This window comes from Engraulis encrasicolus, chromosome 20, assembly GCF_034702125.1.
Source record: "Engraulis encrasicolus isolate BLACKSEA-1 chromosome 20, IST_EnEncr_1.0, whole genome shotgun sequence".
NCBI classification, from domain to species: Eukaryota; Metazoa; Chordata; class Actinopteri; order Clupeiformes; family Engraulidae; genus Engraulis; species Engraulis encrasicolus.
In genome coordinates this window covers 7,039,979-7,065,199 of record NC_085876.1, presented here as the reverse complement: position 1 = coordinate 7,065,199, position 25,221 = coordinate 7,039,979, and the positions used below count along the sequence as shown (strand labels likewise).

Below are 25,221 nucleotides of genomic sequence, written 5' to 3'. Positions count from 1 at the left end.
TGTGGGCTTGTGTGCTTCATTTCTTTTTCCCCCACACAATCCTCCTTCCATACTGCATTCACATCTGAACGGAATCTCACCACTGATTTGGCCTGCAGATTTTAAGTTGCCAGACCTAAAAACTGAAAGCAGGGATGGGTAAACTTACGTTTGGGGGTTGTATGCTGTAACGATGCTTTCAATGAGCCTAAACAAAATGCTCACTACCCATTTCTAACCAGTTTCTATTGAAAGAGCAAATTAATAGCAGATCTAAAAACCTGTAGACTCATGCTACACTGATTATGGCAATCCATGAAAACATAGCATACTAGATATGAAACCATGCTGTGAAATGGAGATCACATTTGATGTTAGATTAATGGAACAGACCATTTTTTAAATATATATTTATCATGACGGGCCACTATTCGTCCCTGCGCCTCTATTTGCCCAGCCCTGAATTTGAAGGAATGTACTTCAGAGCTTTACGCTAGTACAGCTCCAGGCCACTTTATTAGAATAACATGACAAAGTTGATTTATTTCCATAATTCCATTAATAATGGTAAACTGTCATGGATTACAGATTCATGGCCCAGTTTTTTAACTATTCCAATCATTAAATTGTTTATTTTTACATATTTTGGTCTTCCAACTAAAAAAAAACATGAATTGGGGAATTCGCATCATTAGAATATTGTAATAAAATCAAAAAAATTATCAAAATTCGGGTCACATCAAATCAGTTGAAATACTTCAATACTTGGTTAGGACTCTCTGTCTTCATAACGCCCATGATGCGTTTAACATCGAAGTCAATGGCAGAAACTGGAGTTATGGAAGCCCAGATATCCTTGATGCTTTGCTGCCAGCTGTTCTTGTTTGTTGACCTGATGTCCCACACTTCACTCTTCAATATACCCGAAGATTTCCATGCCACGTTTTGGCGATAACTCACCAGTTTAGTTCTAAATCATCAGAAATGAAACCCCATTGAAAATGAATGGGGTTTTATTTCTGGTGAGTTAGAATTAAACTGGTGAGTTAACACCAAAACGTAGCATTGAAATCTACTGGTATATTGAAGAGTGAAGTGTGGGACACCAGGTCAACCAACAAGAACAGCTGACAGCAAAGCATCAAGGATATCTGGGCTTCCATAACTGCCATGTACAGTTTCTGCCATTCAGACTTCAATGTTAAACGCATCATGGCATTGACTAAGACAGAGAGTCCTAACCAAGTATTGAACATTGCATATTATGTAGAAGGTACCAAATTTCAACTGATATGATGTGAACCGAATTTTGATGAAAATTGTGATTTTATTACAATATTCTAATGATGCGAATTCCCCAATTCATGGGGGTTTTTTAGCTGGAAGGCCAAAATATGTGAAAAGAAAAAAAAATGAATGATAGGAATAGTTAAACAACTGGGCCATGAATCTACAATTCATGACAGTTTAACCTTATTGATGGAATTATGAAATAAAGAGACTTTTTCATGCTATTCTAATTAAGTGGCCTGGAGCTGTATACAGTGTATTCTCCCATTTCATAGAAACCGCCAACACTGCCACCTGCTGGAGGAATAATATTGTAATTTGTTGCAACTTCAATTACAAAGTTTGAACAATATATTCCCGAAGAAGAGAATCTTGTTGACCTGCAAACCCTCGGGGACAGGCTTATCTTATTGGTAACAATACACAGCATGCTCGTCTTGCAATCATGGTACACACCAATGGCCATTATTTATAACAGCTTCTGATAGATAGGCATGCAAACTACAGTAAGCCAGTAAGCCAAAATGATCACAACTGTTCTTTATTCAGGGGAGCTTCACTGAGCTTTAAAGTGTCATTCTACAATTTCTGGAATGTGCTCACTTCAGCTCACTCACCAAACAGGTATAAAAACTCCAATCATTTCACTCAAGGAAAGGTGGCAAATGAGCCTATGCCCAGAAACAGAATCTCGTCGTAAGTTCATGTTCATTGTCCTCGGATCATAATCTTAAAAATAATCAATTAAAAGTTAACACTAAGAGTAAAACCTATGAGCAACAGAAGTAACATCAATAAAAAGGTAACAAGAGGCAGAAGATGGATTTTCTTTTTTTTATTTGTTTGATATAAACAAAAATCATGGTCCACTACTTCCCGGGGAGGATGATGCCATCATACTGAAAGAGAAAAACAGATACAGAAAAAACAAGCATTAGATTGATTATCAAACAAAGTGAGGATGACCAGCATGACAAAACACGGATACAATGAAATTGCTGTATGCAAGCCTATGTTCTGCACAGATAGAGAAACTATAAATATGACTGATCTGAGGTGTGTGTGTACACACGTGTATGACGTATGGTCACTTATGCGTGTGGCAGAGGTTGTTCTAAGCGTGGGGTGGATTAGGTTGGAAACCGTGTGCACTTGTCTGAACGTGGGGTTGGATGATGTGCTGCTTGCAACTGGTGTGACTGTGCGCTCGCACGCGCTTACCTTCTGCTGGAACCAGCGCATGGCCTCCTCCTTGCGGATGCGGTGCTTGAATCCGATGCGTCCCTTCTTGCGCTTCTTATCGGCAATGCTGAAGCCAGGTCTGCCCATAACCTGCACACAGATACCGCAACAAGATCAGGGATGGCTGGACATGAGGCCTGGTGCTCCACTCCACTCACATCGTACATGTCACTTCATTCACAGAAGATCATCGGCCATATATCCGCCAAATTCCATTCATTTTATTCATATTTACTGTTCTCCATTCATCAATTTTAGCAACATAAAAGGGCAAATAGAGCAGATGACTGCTTCACATTTCACCTTTTCAACTTCTGTGACATACCACATGGGCATCCTGGGTTCGCGTATGGTCTGGGTCATTTCTCAATCCTAACACAGACTAACTTTCCTGACTATTTGCTTCAAATATCCTATTAATAATAATGAAGGCACAAAACGCACGTACTGCTCCTTCCATAACATCCCAGTGGCATTGTGCAGATCACGAAACAGTCTTCAATGGCTTTTCCTACAGTGGTGATCACTCCTAGTTTTGAAGCTACAATCAATGCTTAAGATTCCTAATTTCCTGAGATTCTCCTGGCCCCCTTAAAAGCCTGTTATAGGATTGAATATGCCATTTATCCTAGAAGAAATAAAATCACAGACCCAGATAAATATTTCTGGCTTCAAATTTGCAATCTGCCAAACCAGTTAATAGCAAGCATTAAGACAGACAAGATTGTAAGTAGCTTGCCCACATCCACTTCCCAAACCAGTGAACAAAAGCACTGAGTGAATGTCTTCAACATGTACAATAATTCAATACAGGCACAGAGTATCTGCAACAGCTGCTGCAACATGACCCGTTAAGACCATTAACACATCTGCAGGAAATTACTTTGAACATAACTGACAATTTTTTGGACTCATTAGGTGTTGATGGGTTAAAGCGTTAAAACTAACACTAAATTGCACTTACAACGTAGAAGTCCAGGCCGTAGATTCCAATGCTGGGGTCGTACTTGATGCCCAGATCGATGTGCTCCTGGATACCGAAGCCGAAGTTGCCGGTGTCAGAGAAGTTGTTTTTCCTCAACTCGTACTCACGCACCTGTAGACCAAGCAGAAAAAAAGAGGGGAAAAAATGGATGTCGTCAACAAGACCACCAGACAAGAATGACAGCTATGAGATTCCTTGACATTGCACAGCAAAGGAAAGGCTAACAAACCAGTGACTCCTAATGTATAAGGTGTTACTGAACGGCATTAATGCACATCCACGCACCAAGCATCCTCTAAAGACAACTTGAGTAAATGGCAGAGTCACTGAATTGAAGCTTTATCCAGGTTACACATATTAGTGGATGGTTATAACAATGCTGGTCAGAGGCTTGTGTTTTCAGCCAAATAACACACAAGACATAAGTAATTTCTATGCTGAGTTTCACACATGCATTGCTCAGGTTGAGAAACCAGGAATGCCTTCATTCATCAGAATTATGCCTCATTTTATTTTATGCACGAATGGCATGGAACATCTTACCTTGAGGCCCTTCTCGAGGATCTCCTCAGCTTTGGCACCACGCACGGTGCAGTGGACCGCAATCTTTTCATTCCTACGGATGCCGAAGGATCGCACGGTGTAGCGGGCTAAGCAAAACAAAAGAAATAGGTGTCAAACTTGGAATTACAGACAAAAAAATGTCACATCAAAAAGAATCAAGTTAATTATGGCCTTGAGAGAGTGTCTTGAACAACAAGCAAGGTAAGAGTTGACAACCCAGTACACATCTACAAAGTACGCAGCCAGTATCTCAACCACATTTGAAGTTATAACCACACACAGGAGTAGCATACCCTTGGAGAACACGGGTGTCTGTCCGGTGAGCTGTTCCAGCACTTTGGCTGCTCTGGTCAGTCTGTCTCCGCTCTCACCGACACAGATGTTCAGGCAGAGCTTGCGGATTCGCAGCTCCTTCATGGGGTTCTCCTTCTTCTCACCCTGGTCCTGTTGGGGTTGACACAATCAACGAAATATGGATTTACGACAAGCATTACAACAATGACAGCAAGTTACTGCATTGTTACTGCTGCTACAATGTAGCCAAGTACCAGCAAGGAAAACAACCACTAGTCTTTATCTTCAGTCATAATTCTGCACTCTCAATACTAGGACAGACATTGCAGTCACCCCTGAGAAATGGCAGCGGCCTGAAGTGCTTCATAAATTCTTGAACGTTCATTTAACAGAATACAAACACTGAAACGAGGAGCTAACGTGATGCTAGCAACTCTGCTCAACATGGGTTACGGAAAGTGCCTGGTGGACATGTCCGTACACATCCTCACGGTTGTGGCACAGCCATAGCGAGACTGACAGCAGTCCCAAAACGGGGTATTCAAGCCAGCTATTGTGAATGTCAGGGGCCTATATAACGTATCAACACGTTCCTACAGATTTGCTCGACTGAGCGACCGGCAAACGTAAACTTTACGCACGTTCTACAGGAGTGGGGGCAGACATGTTGCCAAAGAGAGTAGCCAAAGAGTGAGGGAGCCGTAGCCAACTTCTCTAATTGTTATCATCATCAGCTACTCCTTTCACCAGAAAATACAGATGGCACTGAACACACCACATATACATGTACACATAAATATGCATTTTAGCGTTGAAACTATGTTCTAGGACAGTGATTACTTCAGATTTATTCAGGGTACCGACAGCTTAGCTTTGTGTAGCGCACTCACCGCCATATTTGATGACTTGAAGAGGACGATACACTTCCGGCGCGAAGTATTTATAGGGCAGTGTTCGTGAATTATATGTCCCACATGCCCCACAGATGAACGTAAAGCCGTTCCTACGTGGAGAATCAGTGCAGAAATGTACTTACCTGGAAAAAGAAGAAGAAACGTATACTAGCAGCAATAATTGTAATATATACGCTATACAGTATATCTTTGTCTGGGTTCACAGAAAACCATGTTTATTATGTTTATTATGGCCTAGTCAATATCTCACCAGAGAGACCCTTCCAGTGCAAGACAACTCTATGCTATTATTGCAGCAATCTGAAACCTGTCAAGTTGCAATCACATCTTTAAGATGAAAGACATTCCGTTTTGTGAAGATTAATGAATTTGTCTATCTATCTGTCTGTCTGTTGGCTGGCCGGCCTGTTCCCCATCCCGTCCTCTGGTCAGCTTCTCTCTCTAGCTGTCATGTATCATGTGTCAAGTAGGTAACTTGGTCAAGGGTTGTGGTAAAATTTCCTACTGAAAAGGAGGATAATGGTGTGGAAATAACACACACTAAACCAAACCAATGACAACATGTGCCAGTTGAAAAATGTAGGTCTGCACACTGCCGATCAGCTCCAAAAATAAACTTTATTATTTAAAAGGCAACATTTCGATCACGCTGGATCTTCATCAGGCATACCTGATATATGGCATATGCCTGATGAAGATCCAGCGTGAGCGAAACGTTGCTTTTTAAATAATAAAGTTTATTTTTGGAGCTGATCGGAATTGTGCAGACCTACCTTTTTCAACAATCTGACTTTTTTTGTCTGGCACCTGCAACAAGTGTTTTTGGATGTGCGCACCCTACCCAAAACTACAACATGTGCCAGTTGCCACAGATCAGGGACAGATTATTGAATGATGAAACTCATTTGCTGGGCAAGACATTTTCTTGGCTTCTATCTGAAATGTAAGGGGAAGTCTCGAGACTGATCTTCACAAACATACAGTGCAAATGTACTCTTTGTGACATTTTCACATGACAATTTTCTTTTGACACTGAAATATTCCATTATTCCATGATGTGTTGATGTCAGTTTTTTTTTTTTTACATATCACTGATTCTTGAGAAAGTGGCTAAAACAGGTTGTAATGTTGACAGAAAAAAACAAAGTGAATTACAAAATTATATGATATATCCTCGTAGACTAAGGTCTTGGCTTTTCAGAAATGCACAAGGCCAATCTCCCCATTATGTATTTTTTTCAGAAATCAGGCTTTTCTCTGATCATACCTTGTTTTTTGTCAACACCGTCAGACACAATTAAAAGTTATTAAAATTGTATTGATTTGGTTGCATATGTATCTGGAGTTTTTAAGTGATTATGTGTATTTTTTGGTTCACACATATGCCTTTAAATGTTGAAAATTCACCTTTGTTCTATTTTAATACTGTTTCATGTGTTCTAATTTTAAAATATGTACCGTCATACGATGCTTACTTAACGCCTAAATAGAACAAACAATTTTTTGTAATTTCACAAATATTCGTGTAGGCTTAAATTGGCTATTACTTTGATATTTCAACAACTCCTAAGGAAAATGTTGTAAGCACATTCCTTTAAAATGTCCAAAACTCCTTCTTACTTACGGTGGTGACTTAAGAACTGACGGTGGTGACAGTAATCTGAGAGTGGTGAAAGTGGCCTAATTAGTACCTGCATTTAGCAAAATAAATAGCCCTCTCAAGTCAATGGCATCTTGCATAAACACTTTATTTTTGTGTGTGCACAGTATGTTTGTGCATGTGTTTTTTCTTCATTAGTTAGATTATCTAGGAAGTAAGCCACTGGTTGTTGAAAATGTGGTAAAAACAGCTTTTAAGTTGTTCAAATCCAAAATATAGAGGTGTATTATCATAGATGTAGGTCTTGGCTGTGCAGTGAATGCATTGGCCAAGATCCCCATGTTTAACATTTTTCATAAAATGGGCTCTTTCTTGTTTTGTCAACAGCGGCAGACAGAATTAGAAGTAAAAACACATGTTTACTGTATTAAAGTGAATTACTTTAACAATTCAACATAACTGTAGATACTTATTGTATGCATATTCTTAAAACATGTCAAAAACACTTAAAACATGTGTTTTTTTGGTGAACTCCATCAGATGTCACCACCGTCAGGTTTTCTGACAAAAAAACCTCCAAATGCACCTCAGTGGTGGCTAGAGTATAATTTTGGATCACAATTATTACTAACATGCCTAGTAATGTTTCATTAACCAGCACAATTTAGTAAAATATGGAACAACATGATGAGCAGAACAAAATCTGACGGTGGTGACATCTGACGGTGTGAGACAAAAAAACACTCTTTTAAATATTATGCATTGTTTGTTCACATTAGCCATTTCATTTTCGCTCTGTTTCTTGGGTGCTTCATACCTTTTCTGAAAAAAATTATATTTATTAACATTAATGTAATACAATACTATTAAAACCCCTGACGGTGTTGACAGTTTATGGTTGGGACAGTACCAGTGTCCAAACAAATTAACAAATTGAGGACAAAATAATAAACTTACAGGAGCTTCAGTGATGGTGAAGTAGGCAGTAGAGCTAAAGGTTTGAAAAGGGGTCCTCAGTAATGAAAATTACCTTGTGCATACCTGATTTTATTGTCTTTTAGAAAAAATCTGACGGTGGTGACCAATATGCTGGACACATTTTGAGCAATCAGTAAATAATAGTAAATATTGTTTTACATCCACTATGTGCACATCTGTAGAACCACTTTAATATGGTCTTCCACATCATGGTGATATTGTTCAATTCTGTTAGTGATTTTTGTATTTTAAGTCAATTGAAATGATGATGCCAGTCCTTGGGACAGGCGTTTTTACAGGGTGTGGACAGGTTTATAGCCATGAAAAGTAATAAAATTACACTTAAATATTTCAAACAACTGTGTATTCGTGTGACAGACCCCTTGGCCATTACCTGGGTTCATTTTGTTTGTGAAAATTTAGTTGATTTTCAACAGAATTAATATTTTACTGCAGGGACATGTTTTTGCCAAACTTTCAAGAATCAGTGATATGCAAAAAAGGTAGTTTGTCCTTTTAAGGGGGAAGTTATTCAACACAGGTAAGTAAGCACTTTAGGGGGAAGAGGCATTATGATTATGTGCGTAGGTGGTTTTTGAGGGTCATTTGGGGTGGCGGGGCCCAGTTGGCTTGACCCCTCTGGGGCGCCTCTTGCCCTCTGGGCCTGGACCATGGGTGCCGCTAGGGGGGGAAAGGTGTTACAGATTCTAAGGGCCCGAGCACTGACAGGGGCCCTTAAGGGGGCCCAAAAGCACTGACAGGGGCCCTTAAGGGGGCCCAACATTCAAATCTTTCATAGGGCCCAACATTTCTGGCGGCGCCCCTGGCCTGGACTTGGTAAGTCTGTTAACTAATCCACTGCTGCCACTGCTTGTTCTGATGCCAGAACAATAGTCCATGTAATTTCCTTAAACACAGATAAGACAAAGATGAACCGCACACCTATGAGCTCCCTTTTATTTATTGCAGATAGTAGTCTGACAGACAGTCCAAACCGTCACTACAATCAATTGATTGATAGTATTAGGGAGCTCATTGGTGTACCGTTCACCTTTGCCTTGTCTTGAACTAGTATGCTTTGACCCTGCACCTGGCCAAAATGGAGGTATGTAAGATCTGACTTTGACTTCCTTAAACATAAACACAGACCACTCGTGTATCAGGGTTGACTATATAGTGTGTTTATTTAAAGCATGGAGACAGAGAAGCGCAGGAGACATCATAACATTAATATATATAAAACATCTTAAAAGACAATAGCTGTAGGCCAGTAGGCCTATTACAGATGAAAAGAGGACAGATGATGAAGCAAGAAAACAGATATCACACTGATTTATGTTATTTCCATAAACTGAAGAAATTAAGTCAAGTCAAATGAAATAACATTAAATCAAATCAAATCAAATCAAATACAATCCTAGAACAACAACCATCAGCATAGCCATCATCGCAGGTTTCAGGTGAGAAAGCCAGCTTGCTGTCACGGTGGCGGACACTGGAGGCATCAGGTCTAAGGCGCTGCTCGGTGACCTCCTCAGTGGAGGTGCAGGCGCTCGGATTTGAAGGAGGGGAAGATTCGACTCCCGTTGCTCCTTCAGCGCAGCCACGAGGAAATCCAAGGTGCTCTGGGGGAAGGCCGGTGGAGCAAACAAGTTGTGGCTCGGCACAAAGAAATGGGGGAGTAGGCCACTTTGAGCGTGGCCCTCAAAGGCGTAGAGGAGAGACATGAAGCAGCTGGCGAGGTTGCCCACGGCCCAGTATGTGTCCTCACCGTGGCGGGACAGCGCATGGAAGAAGGCAGTCTTGCCATGGTAAGAGCACAGGGGCTCCAGCACCTCAGGAAAGCGCTGCTTCAGGCCTTCGATCAGCTGCTTCAGCAGGCGAAGACAGTTCTTACTGTAGAAAAAAAATCACACAGATAATAAAGTGTCATGCATGTCAAAATACAGTGTAGGCATACTGTGTGTATCAACATGTAATAGTATGTAGGTGAATTCAGGTAAATGGGGCCACTAAATATTTACAAAAAAAGACACCCAAAGTGGCTAAATTTACCTGATTTTACCCCTCACGCTGTGCAAGTGAGCAATACTTGCACACTAGTGCAAGTATAAATGTACGCTGTTACTTACATTGTTATACTAACACCTTATTACCTAAGAACAACCACTGTATTTATTTACTTTTATTTACTCCCCCTGTTACAATAGATCTACATGATAAATCTATGTAATAGAGGTTGTAACATCATGTAGGCTACTTATATTTTAGCTTATTGCAAGGGTTAAGTAGTGCTATGTATGCAGTTGAATTGCAGAAAGACATATCCTGTACTATATTTAACTAACCTCACACTGCCATTTGCTTTCCCATAAATATGGTGCACCTAGCATTTCCTAACCAGGGTGATAGTAAACTGTCTCAGTGTTTTGTCACATTCATGTGGTTCAGTGGGCTGGTGTGCCGTGCCACTACAACAGAGAGATCCTGGTTGAACTGGACCAAGGTCATTTCCCGATCCTTCCCCATCTCTTTCTCCCCACTGATTTCCTGTCTCTCTCACTGTCCGGTCTAACTAAACGCATAAACGCACCCCCGCCTCCCCCCATCCCAAAAACATTTATTGTAGCCTATGTATTGTGACATGTTACCGGCAGCAGCGATTGCTCTTCCCCTCACAGCAGGTGCGTCTGTTCCCATGGTTCCTAATGATGTCCTTCTCAATGTGAGAAAAGGAGATGCGCCAACTCTCTGTACATGAGATTAGATGTCATAAATGCCATTTTAAGCATAAAAGACAAGATGCTTTTAAAACTAAATAAAGAGCTTTCAAAAAACGAAAAGCTTAAACATTATTTAAAAAAAACAACAAACAAACAAAAAAAACTCACAGGCTCACCTCTGGCAGTCTCACTGAGGTTGTCGCCTTTTGGCGTCTTTGGCACGAAGTAGAACGGCTGGCTGACGAGCTTGCGGAGGGCGTTCTTCCCCAGCCAGTTGCCCACGTTGGGCCCCTTGCGAGCTGCGTCCGGCCAGCCCTGGCTGACCCCCAGGGTGGGCACGATGTCTACGGACATCTCCGCCTCCTCCTCCTGCCGCTCTTCAAGCTTAATGTCGTCCTTCCATAACTCCAAGGTCACAGCAGGACAGTCCTCTTTTATCTCGCACACTTCCCAATGGCTATCGGCCACTGGTGGATCTGGGGAAGTACATTACATTTGACGCTTTTATCCAAAGCACAAAATAGTGGACAAGGACATAATCGTAGGATGCATCACTTGCAGATACAAAGTGTATAGGAAATATAAAGAACAATAGGTGCAGATGCCAAGTAGTGTTAGTGGGATTTTTCTTTTAATTGAACTACAGTCGCACAGGGTTAAGCAGAGTACACACACCTACACACCATGCCTTACAGTCTACCCCAGGTCTGGGCCAGCTAATGTACAAGGGCAGTATAGTCATGACAGAGAGGAGTCTTTACTTGCGTCTTGAAGATGAATGAGAGAAGTTTGCAATAAACTGTGATGTTGAGCTTTGCCAACACAACATACATGTCAAATCAAAACACTTTTTTTAACAGGCTAATGACTTGGGAGTCAAATATGTTATTGATTTGTGACCTGTTTCTGCTAAAACCCTTAGACTTCTACTTCAAAGGAACTGAAGAATCTGTACTGAGTGTGCAGACCTCAGGTCTCTGTTTTGTTATTTGATCCAATTTCATATCGCTGTTCTTTCTTTAATAAACAACGTTTCGGTACTAGACCTTCATGAAGGTCTAGTACCGAAACGTCATTTAGGCCTATTAAAGAAAGAACAGCGAAATGGTCAGTGTGTGGGAGTTTCTTTGAACTATTGCTGAGTGACCCATGGTGCCATCTCCGACGCACCTGCCAGCTGAGGTGTGCGAAAAAAGCCGAAATCCAATTTCATATGCCAATAAGTAATATTGTTAGTAACATTGTTATACTTGTATCATCAGAATTGACAGTAGTGTTCTATGCACGGTTTTATTCTTGAAACCTTCATAGGTGCTGATGAAGTTGCACACAAGGTCGCGCATGTCTGCCCGGATCCTGGAAGCCGAGATGGTCCTCTCGTCCTTCAGCAGATAGGAGCGAATCTCGTGGGTGCGAGTGGGCCGGGTGAGACGCAGCGTGTAGAATATGTCAGGGCACTCGTCCAGGTCCTCCCATTTCAGCCGCGGCGTCGGCAAAATCATCATCATGTCAAACTCGTTTGGACTGTTGATCTGTGGATCATAAAGATTAGACAATTACTGTATGTTGAACTCCCAGACAAATGAAATAAAACAGATGAATAAATCAATACAACTAATACTATATTATCAATAATTCTATTATTCTTCTACTACTACTACTACTAGTTCCACTGTCCCCTTGTTGAAATGGCTACCCATCAACCTGAGCTACGAACCGATCCCAGGTCAAGGGCCAGGGTTGGCTTTTGGGTCAGGGCTATGTAGGCCCTATTATCCCTGTGCGTCGCTTTTCAAGTCATTGGCCAGGCCGTAAGATTTTACACCACAGTTATGCCCTTGTCGAGAAAAGCTGCCGCACACACTACACCACCTGGTCAAATGGGTTTGCAAAGTCACACCAGGGGTATAAGACTGACTGGAAGGCCTCTCACGAACCAATCAGAAGGAAAGAGTACTTCTAAAATCCCAGCCCCTTCTGTGTGTAGCAGGTGTAATTGCTCAGGTTGTGAGAATGGCTATGGGCTCCCCTCAGATTGGCGGAGGGGACCGTCACTCCATGATTTAAGGGCAGGTGAGCGCACGTAATTTCCGCTCTTCGCCCGGGTGCCTGCGTTTGTTTGATGGCGCGTGCCGTGAGCTGACTGCTGTGTCTGCGTTTGGATATTTGTGCATGAACTTGGTGAGTAAAGCCATCCTTCGAATAGGTTATTTGTGAATTTGTAAGGCTGATGTGTAAGTATTTCATCCGCGCCCTCATGTTGTAGTGGTGTCTCCATGGACGGTCCAGTCGTCCGGTATGTGTTGGAGCTGTGAGCTGGATGAGCTGCGCTTGAATTCCCCCCATATCTGATTGAATACCATTCAACTGGTAGGTGCGTCTTCACGTCAAGTGAAGTGTCTTGTGAGTGTTGCATGTCTAATTGGGTGTAAATAGCAGTAGCCTAATTTTAGTAATATGCTCTTGTCTGCAGGTGACGTGGTCCAAGAAACTCGACACAGAAGAACAATCTCTCAGGGGGAAATGCATTGGCCACGGTGTAGTACGCGGGCATTCTTCTTCTACGGTCAGTATTGGAAGCATCAGGGAAGCATGCAATGCCACTATGGAACAGGTCATAGGACAGCGTGAATGTTTGTCAGCTGTCCTTAATTACCCCCAGCAATTACTGCTGACCAACAGCAGCATCCTCTTTCGGATTTTGCGGAGTACGGAAATGTTTGTCTCACCCACTGACCATGCGCAAGGGAGTCAATTTTCCATTGAGGCAGTCGGTTCATATGCAAAATAGGGAGGCGGAGCACTCGGAGGGTCACAGGCAGCCTCAAAATGAATGGCAGTGAACGAGGAGCCTGCGTATTGAAGGATAAAACTCGCTGTTTTGAACTAATAATCGTCCGGGGAAACTTCCTTCAAAGTTCACTGCCTGCCTCGTGAATTCAGGGAAATGACAAAAAAAAGTGGGATAAACATACGTACATCCAGATGACCACGAGCACTTGTAGAATCCACAGTCCCCCCCTATCAGCTCAGATTGACAGCTGTCAGAACGCACCCAGCGAGCGGGGCATTCGGAGGGTACACTATTTACAGGCTTCTCGCTATTTAACCCATGCCTGCAGTTAGGGGCGCTGTCGAGACGAGAGCGCAGCCCATTCATTCTGAATGTAGTCTGCAGTCCTCCGTTGGCGCCCCTACAGTGCAGTACCTGGCGAGTGGAACCTCTCGTAATAGAACTTCTCCGAGAGCGTTTTCACAGCTGTCAAACTGACCTGATGGGGGGAGACTGTGGATTCTACAAGTGCTCGTGGTCATCTGGATGCACGTATGCTTGTCCCACTTTTTTGTCATTTCCCTGAATTCACGAGGCAGACTGTGAACTTTGAAGGAAGTTTCCCAGGACGATTATTAGTTCAAAACAGCGAGTTTTATCCTTCAATACGCGGGCTCCTCGTTCACTGCCATTCATTTTGAGGCTGCCTGTGACCCTCCGAGTGCTCCGCCTCCCTATTTTGCATGTGAACCGACTGCCTCAATCCACTCATGTCCTCAGGCCATGCCCCCGTACTACATCGTGGCCAATACATTTACCCCCCAGAGATTGTTCTTCTGTGTGTACCTTCTTTGGTCCTGACAGGCAGCGCACCCGTGCCATAGGTCCTAGGCTGCTGTTTTGTTTAGTGTGTGCAAACGGGAACATCTCGAGGTCGCTTCAACCGGCCTCACGTCAGAAGCAGCTTTCAGCCAAATGGCTGCTTTCATGAACTGAACTTGTGTACGTACAGTAGCAGCCGTAATGTCCTCCAAGAGTATGCATTCTGGCGTTTAAACCTGCTACTACACTTCACACCCTTGTGGCAACAGGACTCCACTGACGGTTATTTTAAGGGAAGGGTATAGGTCTGGGCAATCGTGTAAAGATGAGAAGCAACGGGCCTTCCCATGGCGTAATGGTAGGGCACTGGGCCACTACGCTGGTGGCCTGGCTTTGATTCCTGCCATTGTCATTTGCCAAACCCTCCCCAACTCTCTCCCCCCACTCATTTCCTGTACCTCTTTCACTGTCCTATCTGAGTAAAGGCTAAAATGCCCTACAACAAATAATAAAAATAAATGCATGTGTAACAGGTTGGACTAGGTCCTCTGTTAGTGTGCATGTTGTAATTGAAAACAGCTGCCCGTGTGGGCGAGGGCGGAGCCCTTCCGGTTAGTATAAATTGCCTACTGTGTTGGCTGTTAGCCAGGTGTGGCTAACTTCAATACCGGTTGGCGCTTGGGGAAGCCCTGTACGCTGGGTGCAGTAGGTGATGTTGGCGTGTTGGGTTTTGGACCCATACTGGAGCGCATACTAGAGCGCAGCTGAAATGCGAACGCCAGGTTGCTGCATATAGCCTAACCGGCTTGAAGGTAAGCCCTTCTGTACTGTGCACCTGGCGATACCCAGTTATGTTTGTACTGTGGCTAACGTGATGTTTTTTCACTGCAGCATTGCATGGTGAAGCAAGGATCAACCGTAGACTTCCAGGCTCAGTCCGGTGCTTCCCAGTTACAACTTAAGGTAATTTCTAATTTACCGTCACTCTGTGCCTGTGGCTTTCACGCCACACCTTGCACATTGATGATGGCATTTCCCTGGCATTAACCCAGTCTCTCTTGTGCTTCTAGGTTGAGCACATATTGTCTATGGGCTGGGGTGGGGGGACACCGCCGTCTTTCCCTTGTGTTTTTTTATTTTGTTTAATTTGTTTGTATAGTGCATTTTATGGCAGGCTCTCTAAGACAGGTCTAGTTTGGTGGTCTTATATGTAACTCTAGTCATTCACTCCTTGGGAGCAAGGAGTGGGTGGTTGGAGCATTGGTTTGGCGAGGATAGTGAAGTGGTGAGGCCCTATTGGTCGTGGTTTGACTGGGAGCGTACCTATGTTCCCACGCCCCATTGGTCCCACAGCCCATTGGTCCCACGGCCCACTGGTCCCACAGCCCATTGGTCCCACAACCCATTGGTCCCACAGCCCATTGGTCCCACGTCACTAAGACTTTTTTCCATTTTTTAGGCCCATTGGTCCCACAGCCCATTGGTCCCACAGTCCATTGGTCCCACAGCCCATTGGTCCCACATTGCTTTTTTATTTGAATTTTTAGGCCCATTGGTCCCACAGCCCATTGAAGTGTTTGTGATGTGGGACCAATGGACTGTGGGACCAATGGGCTGTGGGACCAACGGACCTAAAAATAAATTAAAAAATCTTAGTGATGTGGGACCAATGGGCTGTGGGACCAATGGGCTGTGGGACCATTGGGCCTAATTTTGAAAAAACGCAAAAGTCTTAGCAATGTGGGACCAATGGGCTGTGGGACCAATGGGCCATGGGAACATTGGGCTGACCCCGTTTGACTACCTGGTTTGGTATACGGATCTCATGAACACTTATAGCCTGCTTGGCTGGGGTACGCTTACATTGTGAACATTTTCAATAACTTTTGCATGGTGTGGTTTACTTTCCGTTTTGTTGAAATGTTTTCATATTTATTTATTTTTGTTTGTTATTTTCGTGTAAAGTTTGGTTTGCTGTGAATTACATTTCACCATGTAGTCGTGTATCCTCCAAAATTACTAAATTACCATCCAGTGTCAGTTGAACCTCAGCCTCCTACAGCTTGTACCATTTTGGCTACTCAGCCAGTGAGATTCCACTCGGTAGAGTTTACGTGGAAAAGTGATGTACCAAGACTTGCCTGTCTGACAATTTTGCACATTTTAAGAACTTGAAAAGAGAAAATAAAAAGAAGTAATTGTTTGGAAACAGCTGTGTCCTCATGTTCATCCAGAACCTTTTAACATCTGGGTTGTCTCACCCTTTAACGAGACTGGCGTAGTCACCTTTTAAAACCTAAGTACTTAAAAGTCAGTAATCTTAGGAAACCTTCCACTCTGCTACACATGCTTTATTAAAAACGAAAGTGCATTCTATTCTCCACTGAACTGTCAATCGTCTGTATTCAGCGCGAAAGATAGGCACGCCGATAACCAGCTGCATCTCATTCTCCGCTCTGCCGTCATGCGGTGGAATATCAGCGCACAGAAAATTTGGAATGCTCCTTAATTAACTATCCAGCATTTAATCTCCTCTCACCTGTCTCCAGTCAGAAATTTTCTTTCTCACTCGCACCCACCACCTCCCCGTTCGCCTCCCTTAGGACTGCTGTTCTATCAATTCGTCAAGCGTCTTGCCCTAGCTTCCTCTCAGATCACCTCACTCCATTGCTCTCTTACCATCATCCACCGTGGGGTGTCCGAATGTTTACGGCATAGACATTTCTCAGCCGTGGCAGTACTTCAGCACCACGGACAGCGACCTCGCCCAATACGCTACTTAATCTATCTCAGCTTCTGTGGACCCCGTGAAGCACTTTGATGATCAGTCCACCGTGTGGACAGCCACTCTCCTGCGAGAGTGGCACGATCACAAGAAGTCCGTTCTCCAGCGGGAACGAAGATGTATGCACACACCACGCTGAAAATACAAACCTTGACCATTTCAAAGTAGCTCCCGCTGTTGAGCACGGTGGCCTGCCTGAAGTAGGGCCTCTCCTGGTTGTTCTTCAGGAACTCCAGCAGTTTGTCTCGGAGGTGGTTGACAATCTTAGCGGACCGCTGGATGTCATTCTTGCGCAGGGTCAGGTCTCGATTTTTCTGCCTGATCCAACGATCCAGTTTTGGGGACACGGGAGGAGGACTGGCAGACATGTTGCATACTGTACGTAAACACACACACACACACACACACACGCACGCACACACACACAGGCTGTCAGAGATCTGTCAGAGACATTATACCACATGTATCGAATTCAAGGCCAGAGGACAAATGCGGCCACTTTGAAAGTCAATTTATGTGGCTTGTGAGATCACTTCAAATATGTATTACAGATGGCCCATACACCATTAGTTAATTAATTACATAATAGGCAATATTTTGTGCATCACAACAATTACACAGACTAGTGGAACAGTGCATACTAGCATGAGCAAGTGTAAGTATATCAATGATGGAAATGTAGGCACAATTTCAGTGCATTTTTTAATAAATACTGAATTTGAACTTGAATTTGAACTTGAATTTGAACAAATTTTGATTTCGGCCCACTGTGAATTTGAGTTAGACACATCCCTACATTACACAGTTATGACTGCCGTTCCCTCTTTAGGGTGTAGACTCTGTGGAGTGTAAAAGTAACATATGGAAAACCAAAAGTTGAGTTCCATACCTGTAAGGTCCGTGGCCCTTGGGGTCAGAGGGGTGGGTGGATTTCCATTTCCAGTTGGAGTGTTTTCAGCGCCCCCACAGATCTGCTGTTCATTCTCCTCCTGCACAATGCCAATGTTCTCGACTAACACCAGCCTCCTCTTGACTGAAGACAGACAGACAGACAGACAGAACAAGGTTATTTTGATACCTGGTCCAACACTCTGCCGTGTAAAGGTTTATAGTAGCCATGAATTGCAATGAAGTCTATATGGCTGCTGGAAACTTTATACTATAATAACTTAATTGTATGATTTACAAAACACAGCTTATCCGAGTTGGCTTCATACCTGTGAGACTGGGGAACAAAACTGTCACATCCCTGCCTGGTTCAACCCCCTGCTATAAAGGTTTACACTTACAGTGCCAATATGTATCGCAGTGCAAAGGCTAGTACATTTAGGGTTTAACCCCAAAATAATTGATAGGCCTACAAAAGGTTTGTTCATGGATTCTATTACTATTGGACCTGCTAAATGACATACTAAAATGACTTTGGGAAATTAGTTATTTTCTGTTAAGATGTTTTGTTCTTTTCTGACTTTATTTGATAGGACAGTGTGAGAGGTGGGCAGGAAGTGAATTGGGAGAGAGACGGGGAGGGGTTGGCAAAGGACCCTGGCTGAGAATCGAACCTGGGTCAGGTGCATGGCAGGCGAGTGCACCACCGGTTGACCACGGCAGGGCTGGGAAATTAGTTATTTTCAACATGACTGCCAAAGGCTTATAGAAAGGGTCTAGAGACACAACCGTATCTCGGTCATTTTGTGGAGTTTTCACGAAAAAAATGGGGACATTAACTTTAAACTTTGTGGTGCATTCACGTTATTGGCTGTTTTTCGTGGTTGGGCAACGCTTCCACTGCCTATTCATTTGAAATGCCCGACTGCTGCCTAGTGACCCACTAGTTTGACGCCCTTTCGGTACCGTCACATGGTAATCAAACATTTCAAACAAGCAATTTAGGGTTAGGTTTAGGGTTATGGTTAGGGGTAGGGTTAGGTTTAGGTTTAGGTTTAGGTTAGGGTCGTATGACATAAGGCGTAAGTACCGAAAGGGCGTCGAATTAGTGAGTGCGTATACATGCAGTTCAGTATCCCGAATATGATCGGGGTATTAAGTATCCCTAATTTGCGTTTGAGCATATAAACACGTCAGTATCCCGAATAAGCCCTTATTCGGGATACTGAGAAATCGGGATATGCTAGGTGGAATATTCCGACAGGATACTGCCCCATGTAAACACCTTATCCCGGATACAGGGGGTTCCCATAGAACGCTGTCGCTGGTATCCAGGCTACACGCATTTGAAGAGAATTCTACAACGGCCAAGAATGTTGACTGGGATATTACCTTCTGTGCTCATATAAACACCTTATCCCGAATATGATATATAACCGGGATATGCCTCATATTCAGGATACTGAACTGCATGTATACGCACTCAGTGAGTCCCGAGTGTATCAGCAGTGTTCTGTCAGCACCCCCTCCCCGCTCCTGCAGACGCTTGGATAACCATAGCAACAGCACGAGCTGAAAATACCGACCACGAATCGCAAGGCAACAGTCGGGCAATTCAAATGAATAGGCAGCGGAAGCGTTGCCCAACCACGAAAACGGGCAATAGCGTGAATGCACCACGAAGTTTATAGTTAATTTCCCCATTTTTTCGTGAAAACTTCACGAAATGACCGAGATAGGGCTCAGAGAAACTACAGGTGAATAGGCAAAAATTGTAGCTTGCGGATATCACCATGAAACTTAATCCGGTGATTACTCACATATTTACAAGAAAAAAATGTATTGCAAGTTTTCTGAAATGTTATGTTTAATTATGGTAATTAGACTAAAACTAATTGAATATGCACTGAATTTCAAAATGCAAAAACTCATAATTTGAAAAAGCCAGGCTCAACGTTCATCTTTTATTTTGTTTTATTTTGTTATAGTGAGCCAAAATATATCTTCAGAAGAGATATCTCTTTTTTTGTAGTAGATCTAAAAATGCTGCCATCACCCATAGCATCTTTGTGCAGATACATCAAGTAGCATTTTCATTTTTCAAAACCTGCTTATTAAACACCAAATCAAATACCTGTAGAGTTTTATGTTTCTCAAGTTCTTCCAGACATTGTTTGAGTCTGGTAATATCATGCTTGTATCATGACAAAGTCAGCTGTCCTCAACTCATAGCCTCTCCACAGGGGTGTCCCAAGAGCCGGTGCTATGGCTCCTATGTACACCACGTCACTGGGCCATGTTATCTGTTCTCACGGCTTACACTGATGAAGCAGAGTCATACCTGTAATTTGAGCCAAATGACTCCACGATCTACGTACACATTTCCGCTGGCCTCTCTGAACTATCCACAAGTATGAAGGAATGCCACCTTCAGTCGAACCTCTCTCAAACTGCACTGCTGGTGATCCCAGCCAAAGATTCAGACTGCCATGATATCAAACTCAAAATTATGGGCTCTGCTACTGTTGCCCCAAATAAGGTCACAAGAAACCAAGGTGTCATTATTGATGACCAGCTATCATTTTGACCACATAGCCTCAGTTTCCAAGTCATGCTGATTGTAACTGTTCAACATAACAATCAGACCATATGTGACCTAATATGCCATTCAACTTCTTGCAGGCCATGGTCATCTCTGACCTCAACTACTGCCACTCCCTCCTGACTGGTCTTCCAGCTTGGACAATAAGACATTTGCAATTGCCATTGCATGTCATTGTTTTTTGCTGCTCGAATTGAATACAAGGCCCTGACCCTTGCCTACAAAGTTACAGCAGGGTCTGCTCTGGCTTACCTGAAAGCTGTGAAAAGCCAGGATATTGTGTTCCTCCAGTACCAACCGTTTCACCTTGCCCTCTACAAGTAATGGCTCCTGTCTGTTCAGCTCAGCTACTGAAAGACCCAAAACACCCAGTGAAATCCGCCGTCCGCCGCCGCCACGTTAGGTATTTCGTGTTAACGCTATAACTTTTGAACGGATGGTTGGATTTGTCCCAAATTGGGTGTGTGAATGCTCTAGGGTAGATTCATGAACTGACTAGAGTTCGGAGGTCAACACTTTCAAGATGGCCAAATTCAAGATGGCCGAATTTTTGTTTGGCCCATAACTTCTGACCGGGTGGATGGATTTGTCGCAGATTTGGTGTGTGAATGCTCTAGGGTTCATGAACTGATTCGAGTTTGGAGGTTAACTCTTTCAAGATGGCTGAATTCAAGATGGCCGATTTTTTATTTGGCCCATAACTTCTGACCAGTTGGATGGATTTGTTCCAGATTTGGTGTCTTAATGCTCTAGGGTAGGTTCATGAGCTGATTCCAGTTTTGGAGGTCAACCCTTTCAAAATGGCGGAATTTTTATTTGGTTCAGTGTCACCATTTCAGTGAATATACTAGGTGCAGTGTAATTACCAGTGTAACAATATTTAATACCATGTAATACCACTCACACAGAAATACATGATGTCAGTACAAAATTGAAACATGGTGTTACATTGGTATTGCATGGTATTAAATATTGTTACACTGGTTATTACACTGTACCTAATGTGGTAGATCCACTGTAATAGTGAACCATTAAAACAGTGTTAAAGTGATACTGTCCCATTTTTGGAAATAAGCTTGTTTTACACCTCCCCTTGAGTTAAATAATAGGGTTTTACCGTTAGGGGTTTACCGTATAATTTACCTCCAGCTGGGACTTTGTTGATGGAAACAAATACACGTGAGTCCGGAAGGCGGAAAACTCAAAAAGACAGCTTGCGCTACAACTAGAAATTAACCACTTCGGATTTAAATTTTACCACGTTTAATAAATAGAAGACGATGCCACACTCGTGCATATATCCTGGCGGTGGACTAAAACACAAACCTTCAACATCAACAAAGTCCCAGCTGGAGGAAGTGACGTCGACGGATGTTTAGCAGCAGAAAAGCTAATCGTCTCGTGTGTTGTTACTAATAAACTCCTGGACTATGTACAAAGTTTCAAATTCATCTTTTTGTGAGTACAAACCACATTTGTTATACTGTAGAAGTTTGGTGTCATGACATGTTATTTTTGTGGGGAAAGTTTGGAGACGGTGCCCAGGATCCATATGCGCTTGAGTCAAGCTATCCGGAATAAACATCGAATAACACGGCAACTCTGTTGATGTAAGCCTGCGGCAGAAAACACTTCGGGTGTAAAGGTGGATGGGTGTCACGGTTCAAATGGCATTAGGGTGATTCTACTCCGAACCATCGCTTTAACTCAAGGGGAGGTGTAACATAAGCTTATTCCCAAAAATGGGACAGTATCCCTTTAACATTTGCCCCATTTTTGCTTCATTTTCACAATAGTCGTTTGGTTTTAAGCATATGCACATCATTGATCTATGTATAGATATTAAATATTTCTTTTATATTTTGTATTTATCATATACATTTATGAAAAGGTGGACAGGAGTGGTAGGAATGATGGGGGACTGGAAGCGTCGCGTTTCAGGGATATACCTTAAGCAGTCGAAGGCGACTGCACAGGCCTAGTTCATCACTGATGATGTGTCCTGACAAACTTGACAAACCACATGGATAATACTGTTACAGTGTCTTTATCAACCCTAACAGCACTCCAACCAAACAGCTCCTGAAAACCGGCCATGCAGGTGATCATGCCAATAGTGCAAATAGCATGACATAGGGAAGTTGAACAGTACAAGTTAGCATCTGGCAATTTTGAGTAGCCTATATATCGCTGACCTACCTAAAAATATCTCAACATTTCTGGGTTTCAGATATAAAGGTAACAGGTCTTTTGATGTTAGCTGATAATATAGGGCCTAATATTCTATTTAAAACATCTTCTATCTTGAAAATTACACATTTCCTGCAGTCAGATTTTCCTAGATTTTTAATATGCTAGGACACTTAGATGTATCAAAATCAGTTGAAAAACCTTTTGTACCAATTTTTTGGGGGTTGGCTGGGTTTTGCCATAGATGTAGGCCTACTAGACTAAAATGGCTGCTGGAAATTGTATAGGCTATTATAACTATAAAACACAGCTCATCCGAATTGGCTTCATACCTCAAGTCAAAGTCAAGTCAAGTCAGCTCTTGTTGTCAGTTTTTTCATATGCACAGGTCATACAAGGAAATTGAAATTACGTTTCTTTCTCTATACCATGAAGGACATAGATATACACAGGACTGACATTTACAGACTGACATCAAAGTGCAAGACAGGACAAGTGACAGTGATGGAACAATACCTGGGAGACTGGGGGACGGTGGGTATAAAGAAGGGGATGATCCTCCATCCATTTTAGTCTTACAGTTCTCCTTTTCCACCCCATCTTCCACCCGTTGCATCTTCAACAGCGGCCGTTTAACTGGAGTTTCACTCATCTTTACTGAATGTCAAATAGACAATACATTACATTCCATAACATTACATTACATCACAGCTAATGAATGCAGACCATGTTTTGTCAAATCTTTTACATGAACCACCCAGATCAAGCTATTAATTATTATTAACTTACCCAAAAAGTTAGACCTCAACAAAGAAACTGCTGGATGTCAAATGCACCTGCTCTCAGTCTTCACTCTCACTGGTTTCACTTTCATTTCCGACACCAGGTCTGTATAAGAGGAAAGCCACACCTGTGTCAACACACCTGTGAAACTATGAATAAATATATGCACCTTATCACCAAGTGTTTTGCCAAGCCAGTTTGACAAGGATGTCTTATTTATGGTATAGACGCCTTTATGTAAATTAGTTAATCCGGTAAATTAACCCATTTAAACTTGTAAGGTTAAAATAATAATAATTTGCTTTATATAGGGCCTTTCAAAACACCCAAGGTCGCATAACAAAGTATCTGTGTAGGAATGTGTGTGTGTGTGTGTGTGTGTGTGTGTGTGTGTGTGAGAGTGTGTGTGTGTGTGTGTGTGTGTGTGTGTGTGTGTGTGTGTGTGTGTGTGTGTGTGTGTGTGTGTGTGTGTCTGTGCGTGAGTGTGAGTGCGTGTGCACGTAGGTGCGTGTGCTTGTGGAACTAGCAGCCATAAGCCTCCAGGAAAAGGTTTTAAGGTGTTGTTTAACCCATTGACGCCTAAGGCACCTGCAAAAAAAGGGTGCTGAATGCCTGAGCCCTTTTTAAGAAAAGCTGCCCTCAGCCTATAAAAACCTAAATATCTCAGCTTCTGAAGCACATTAAAATATGCACTAAGTTGCATTTAAACACTAAGACCCTCATCTTTCATTAGAATGTGTTCATTAATCTCAAACAAACAGAGATTTTTAAGTTGTATCAAATCTCATGAGCCTGAATGTTGCGTAATGCAGCTCCAGGCGCCAGGGCCAATGTTGCGCAACGCAATCAAGTCAAGTCAGCTTTTATTGTCACTTGCATAATAATGCACAAGTCACAAAAGGAAAATTAAACTAGACTGCCTGTGCAGTCGCCTTCGACTGCTTAAGGTATATCCCCGAAACGCGACGCTTCCAGTCCCCAATCATTCCTACCACTCCCGTCCACCTTTTCATGAACGTTTATGATAAATACAAAATATAAAATAAATCTATTTAATATCTATACATAGATCAATGACGTGCATAGGCTTAAAACCAAATGACTATTGTGAAAATGAAGGAAAAAATGGGGCAAATGGTAACACTGTTTTAATGGTTCACTATTACAGTGGATATACCACATTAGGTACAGTGTAATAACCAGTGTAACAATATTTGATACCACGTCATACCAGTGTGACACCATGTACCAATTTTGTACTTATATCATGTAGGCTATTTGTGTGTAAGTGGTATTACATGGTATTGCATATTTGTACACTGGTATTACACTAGTATTACATGGTATTACATATTGTTACACTGGTTATTACACTGTACCTGGTATTGCCTATTTTTACACTGGTATTACACTAGTATTACATGGTATTAAATATTGTTACACTGGTTATTACACTGTAGGCCTACCTGATATGGTAGATTCACTGAAATGGTGAACCATTAAATTAAGGAGTTACCGGGCAAATCAATCCACCCAGTCAGAAGTTATGGGCCAAATAAAAATTCCACCATTTTGAAAGTGTTGACCTCCAAACTCGAATCAGTTCATGAACCTACCCTGCAGCATTCACACACCAAATCTGGGACAAATCCATCCACCCGGTCAGAAGTAATGGGCCAAACAAAAATTCGGCCAACTTGAATTCGGCCATCTTGAAATTGTTGACCTCCAAACTCGAATCAGTTCATGAACCTACCCTAGAACATTCACACACCAAATCTGGGACAAATCCATCCACCCGGTCAGAAG

General features: G+C 42.6%; 2 protein-coding genes across 2 annotated transcripts; both read right to left on the bottom strand.

The window, feature by feature from the left end:
- Positions 1 to 2,089: 2,089 nt before the first annotated feature.
- Positions 2,090 to 5,358, bottom strand: rpl11 (ribosomal protein L11). Its single transcript, XM_063185278.1, has 6 exons — positions 5,245 to 5,358; positions 4,354 to 4,504; positions 4,040 to 4,146; positions 3,476 to 3,607; positions 2,491 to 2,601; positions 2,090 to 2,168 (listed from the first exon to the last, which is right to left on the bottom strand). The coding sequence occupies exons 1-6, from the start codon at positions 5,248 to 5,250 to the stop codon at positions 2,139 to 2,141; spliced, it is 537 nt and encodes a 178-aa protein (XP_063041348.1). The 5' UTR covers positions 5,251 to 5,358; the 3' UTR covers positions 2,090 to 2,138.
- A 3,658-nt stretch (positions 5,359 to 9,016) lies between these two features.
- Positions 9,017 to 23,481, bottom strand: LOC134435679 (cyclic GMP-AMP synthase). Its single transcript, XM_063184716.1, has 8 exons — positions 23,419 to 23,481; positions 23,146 to 23,286; positions 17,839 to 17,982; positions 17,099 to 17,325; positions 11,873 to 12,101; positions 10,746 to 11,045; positions 10,498 to 10,597; positions 9,017 to 9,742 (listed from the first exon to the last, which is right to left on the bottom strand). The coding sequence occupies exons 2-8, from the start codon at positions 23,279 to 23,281 to the stop codon at positions 9,247 to 9,249; spliced, it is 1,632 nt and encodes a 543-aa protein (XP_063040786.1). The 5' UTR covers positions 23,282 to 23,286; positions 23,419 to 23,481; the 3' UTR covers positions 9,017 to 9,246.
- Positions 23,482 to 25,221: the final 1,740 nt, after the last annotated feature.

Coding starts and splice junctions, on each gene's coding strand:
- rpl11 (XM_063185278.1), bottom strand. Junction 3,608..4,039: donor TCCTCGAGAAGGGCCTCAAG/GTAAGATGTTCC, acceptor CTTGGTCTACAG/GTGCGTGAGTACGAGTTGAG. Junction 2,602..3,475: donor ACGGCCTGGACTTCTACGTT/GTAAGTGCAATT, acceptor ATCTGTGTGCAG/GTTATGGGCAGACCTGGCTT.
- LOC134435679 (XM_063184716.1), bottom strand. CDS start 23,281: ATGAGTGAAACTCCAGTTAAACGGCCGCTGTTGAAGATGCAACGGGTG. Junction 11,046..11,872: donor CTTCATCAGCACCTATGAAG/GTTTCAAGAATA, acceptor GTACTTCCCCAG/ATCCACCAGTGGCCGATAGC. Junction 10,598..10,745: donor CCTCAGTGAGACTGCCAGAG/GTGAGCCTGTGA, acceptor TCTCATGTACAG/AGAGTTGGCGCATCTCCTTT.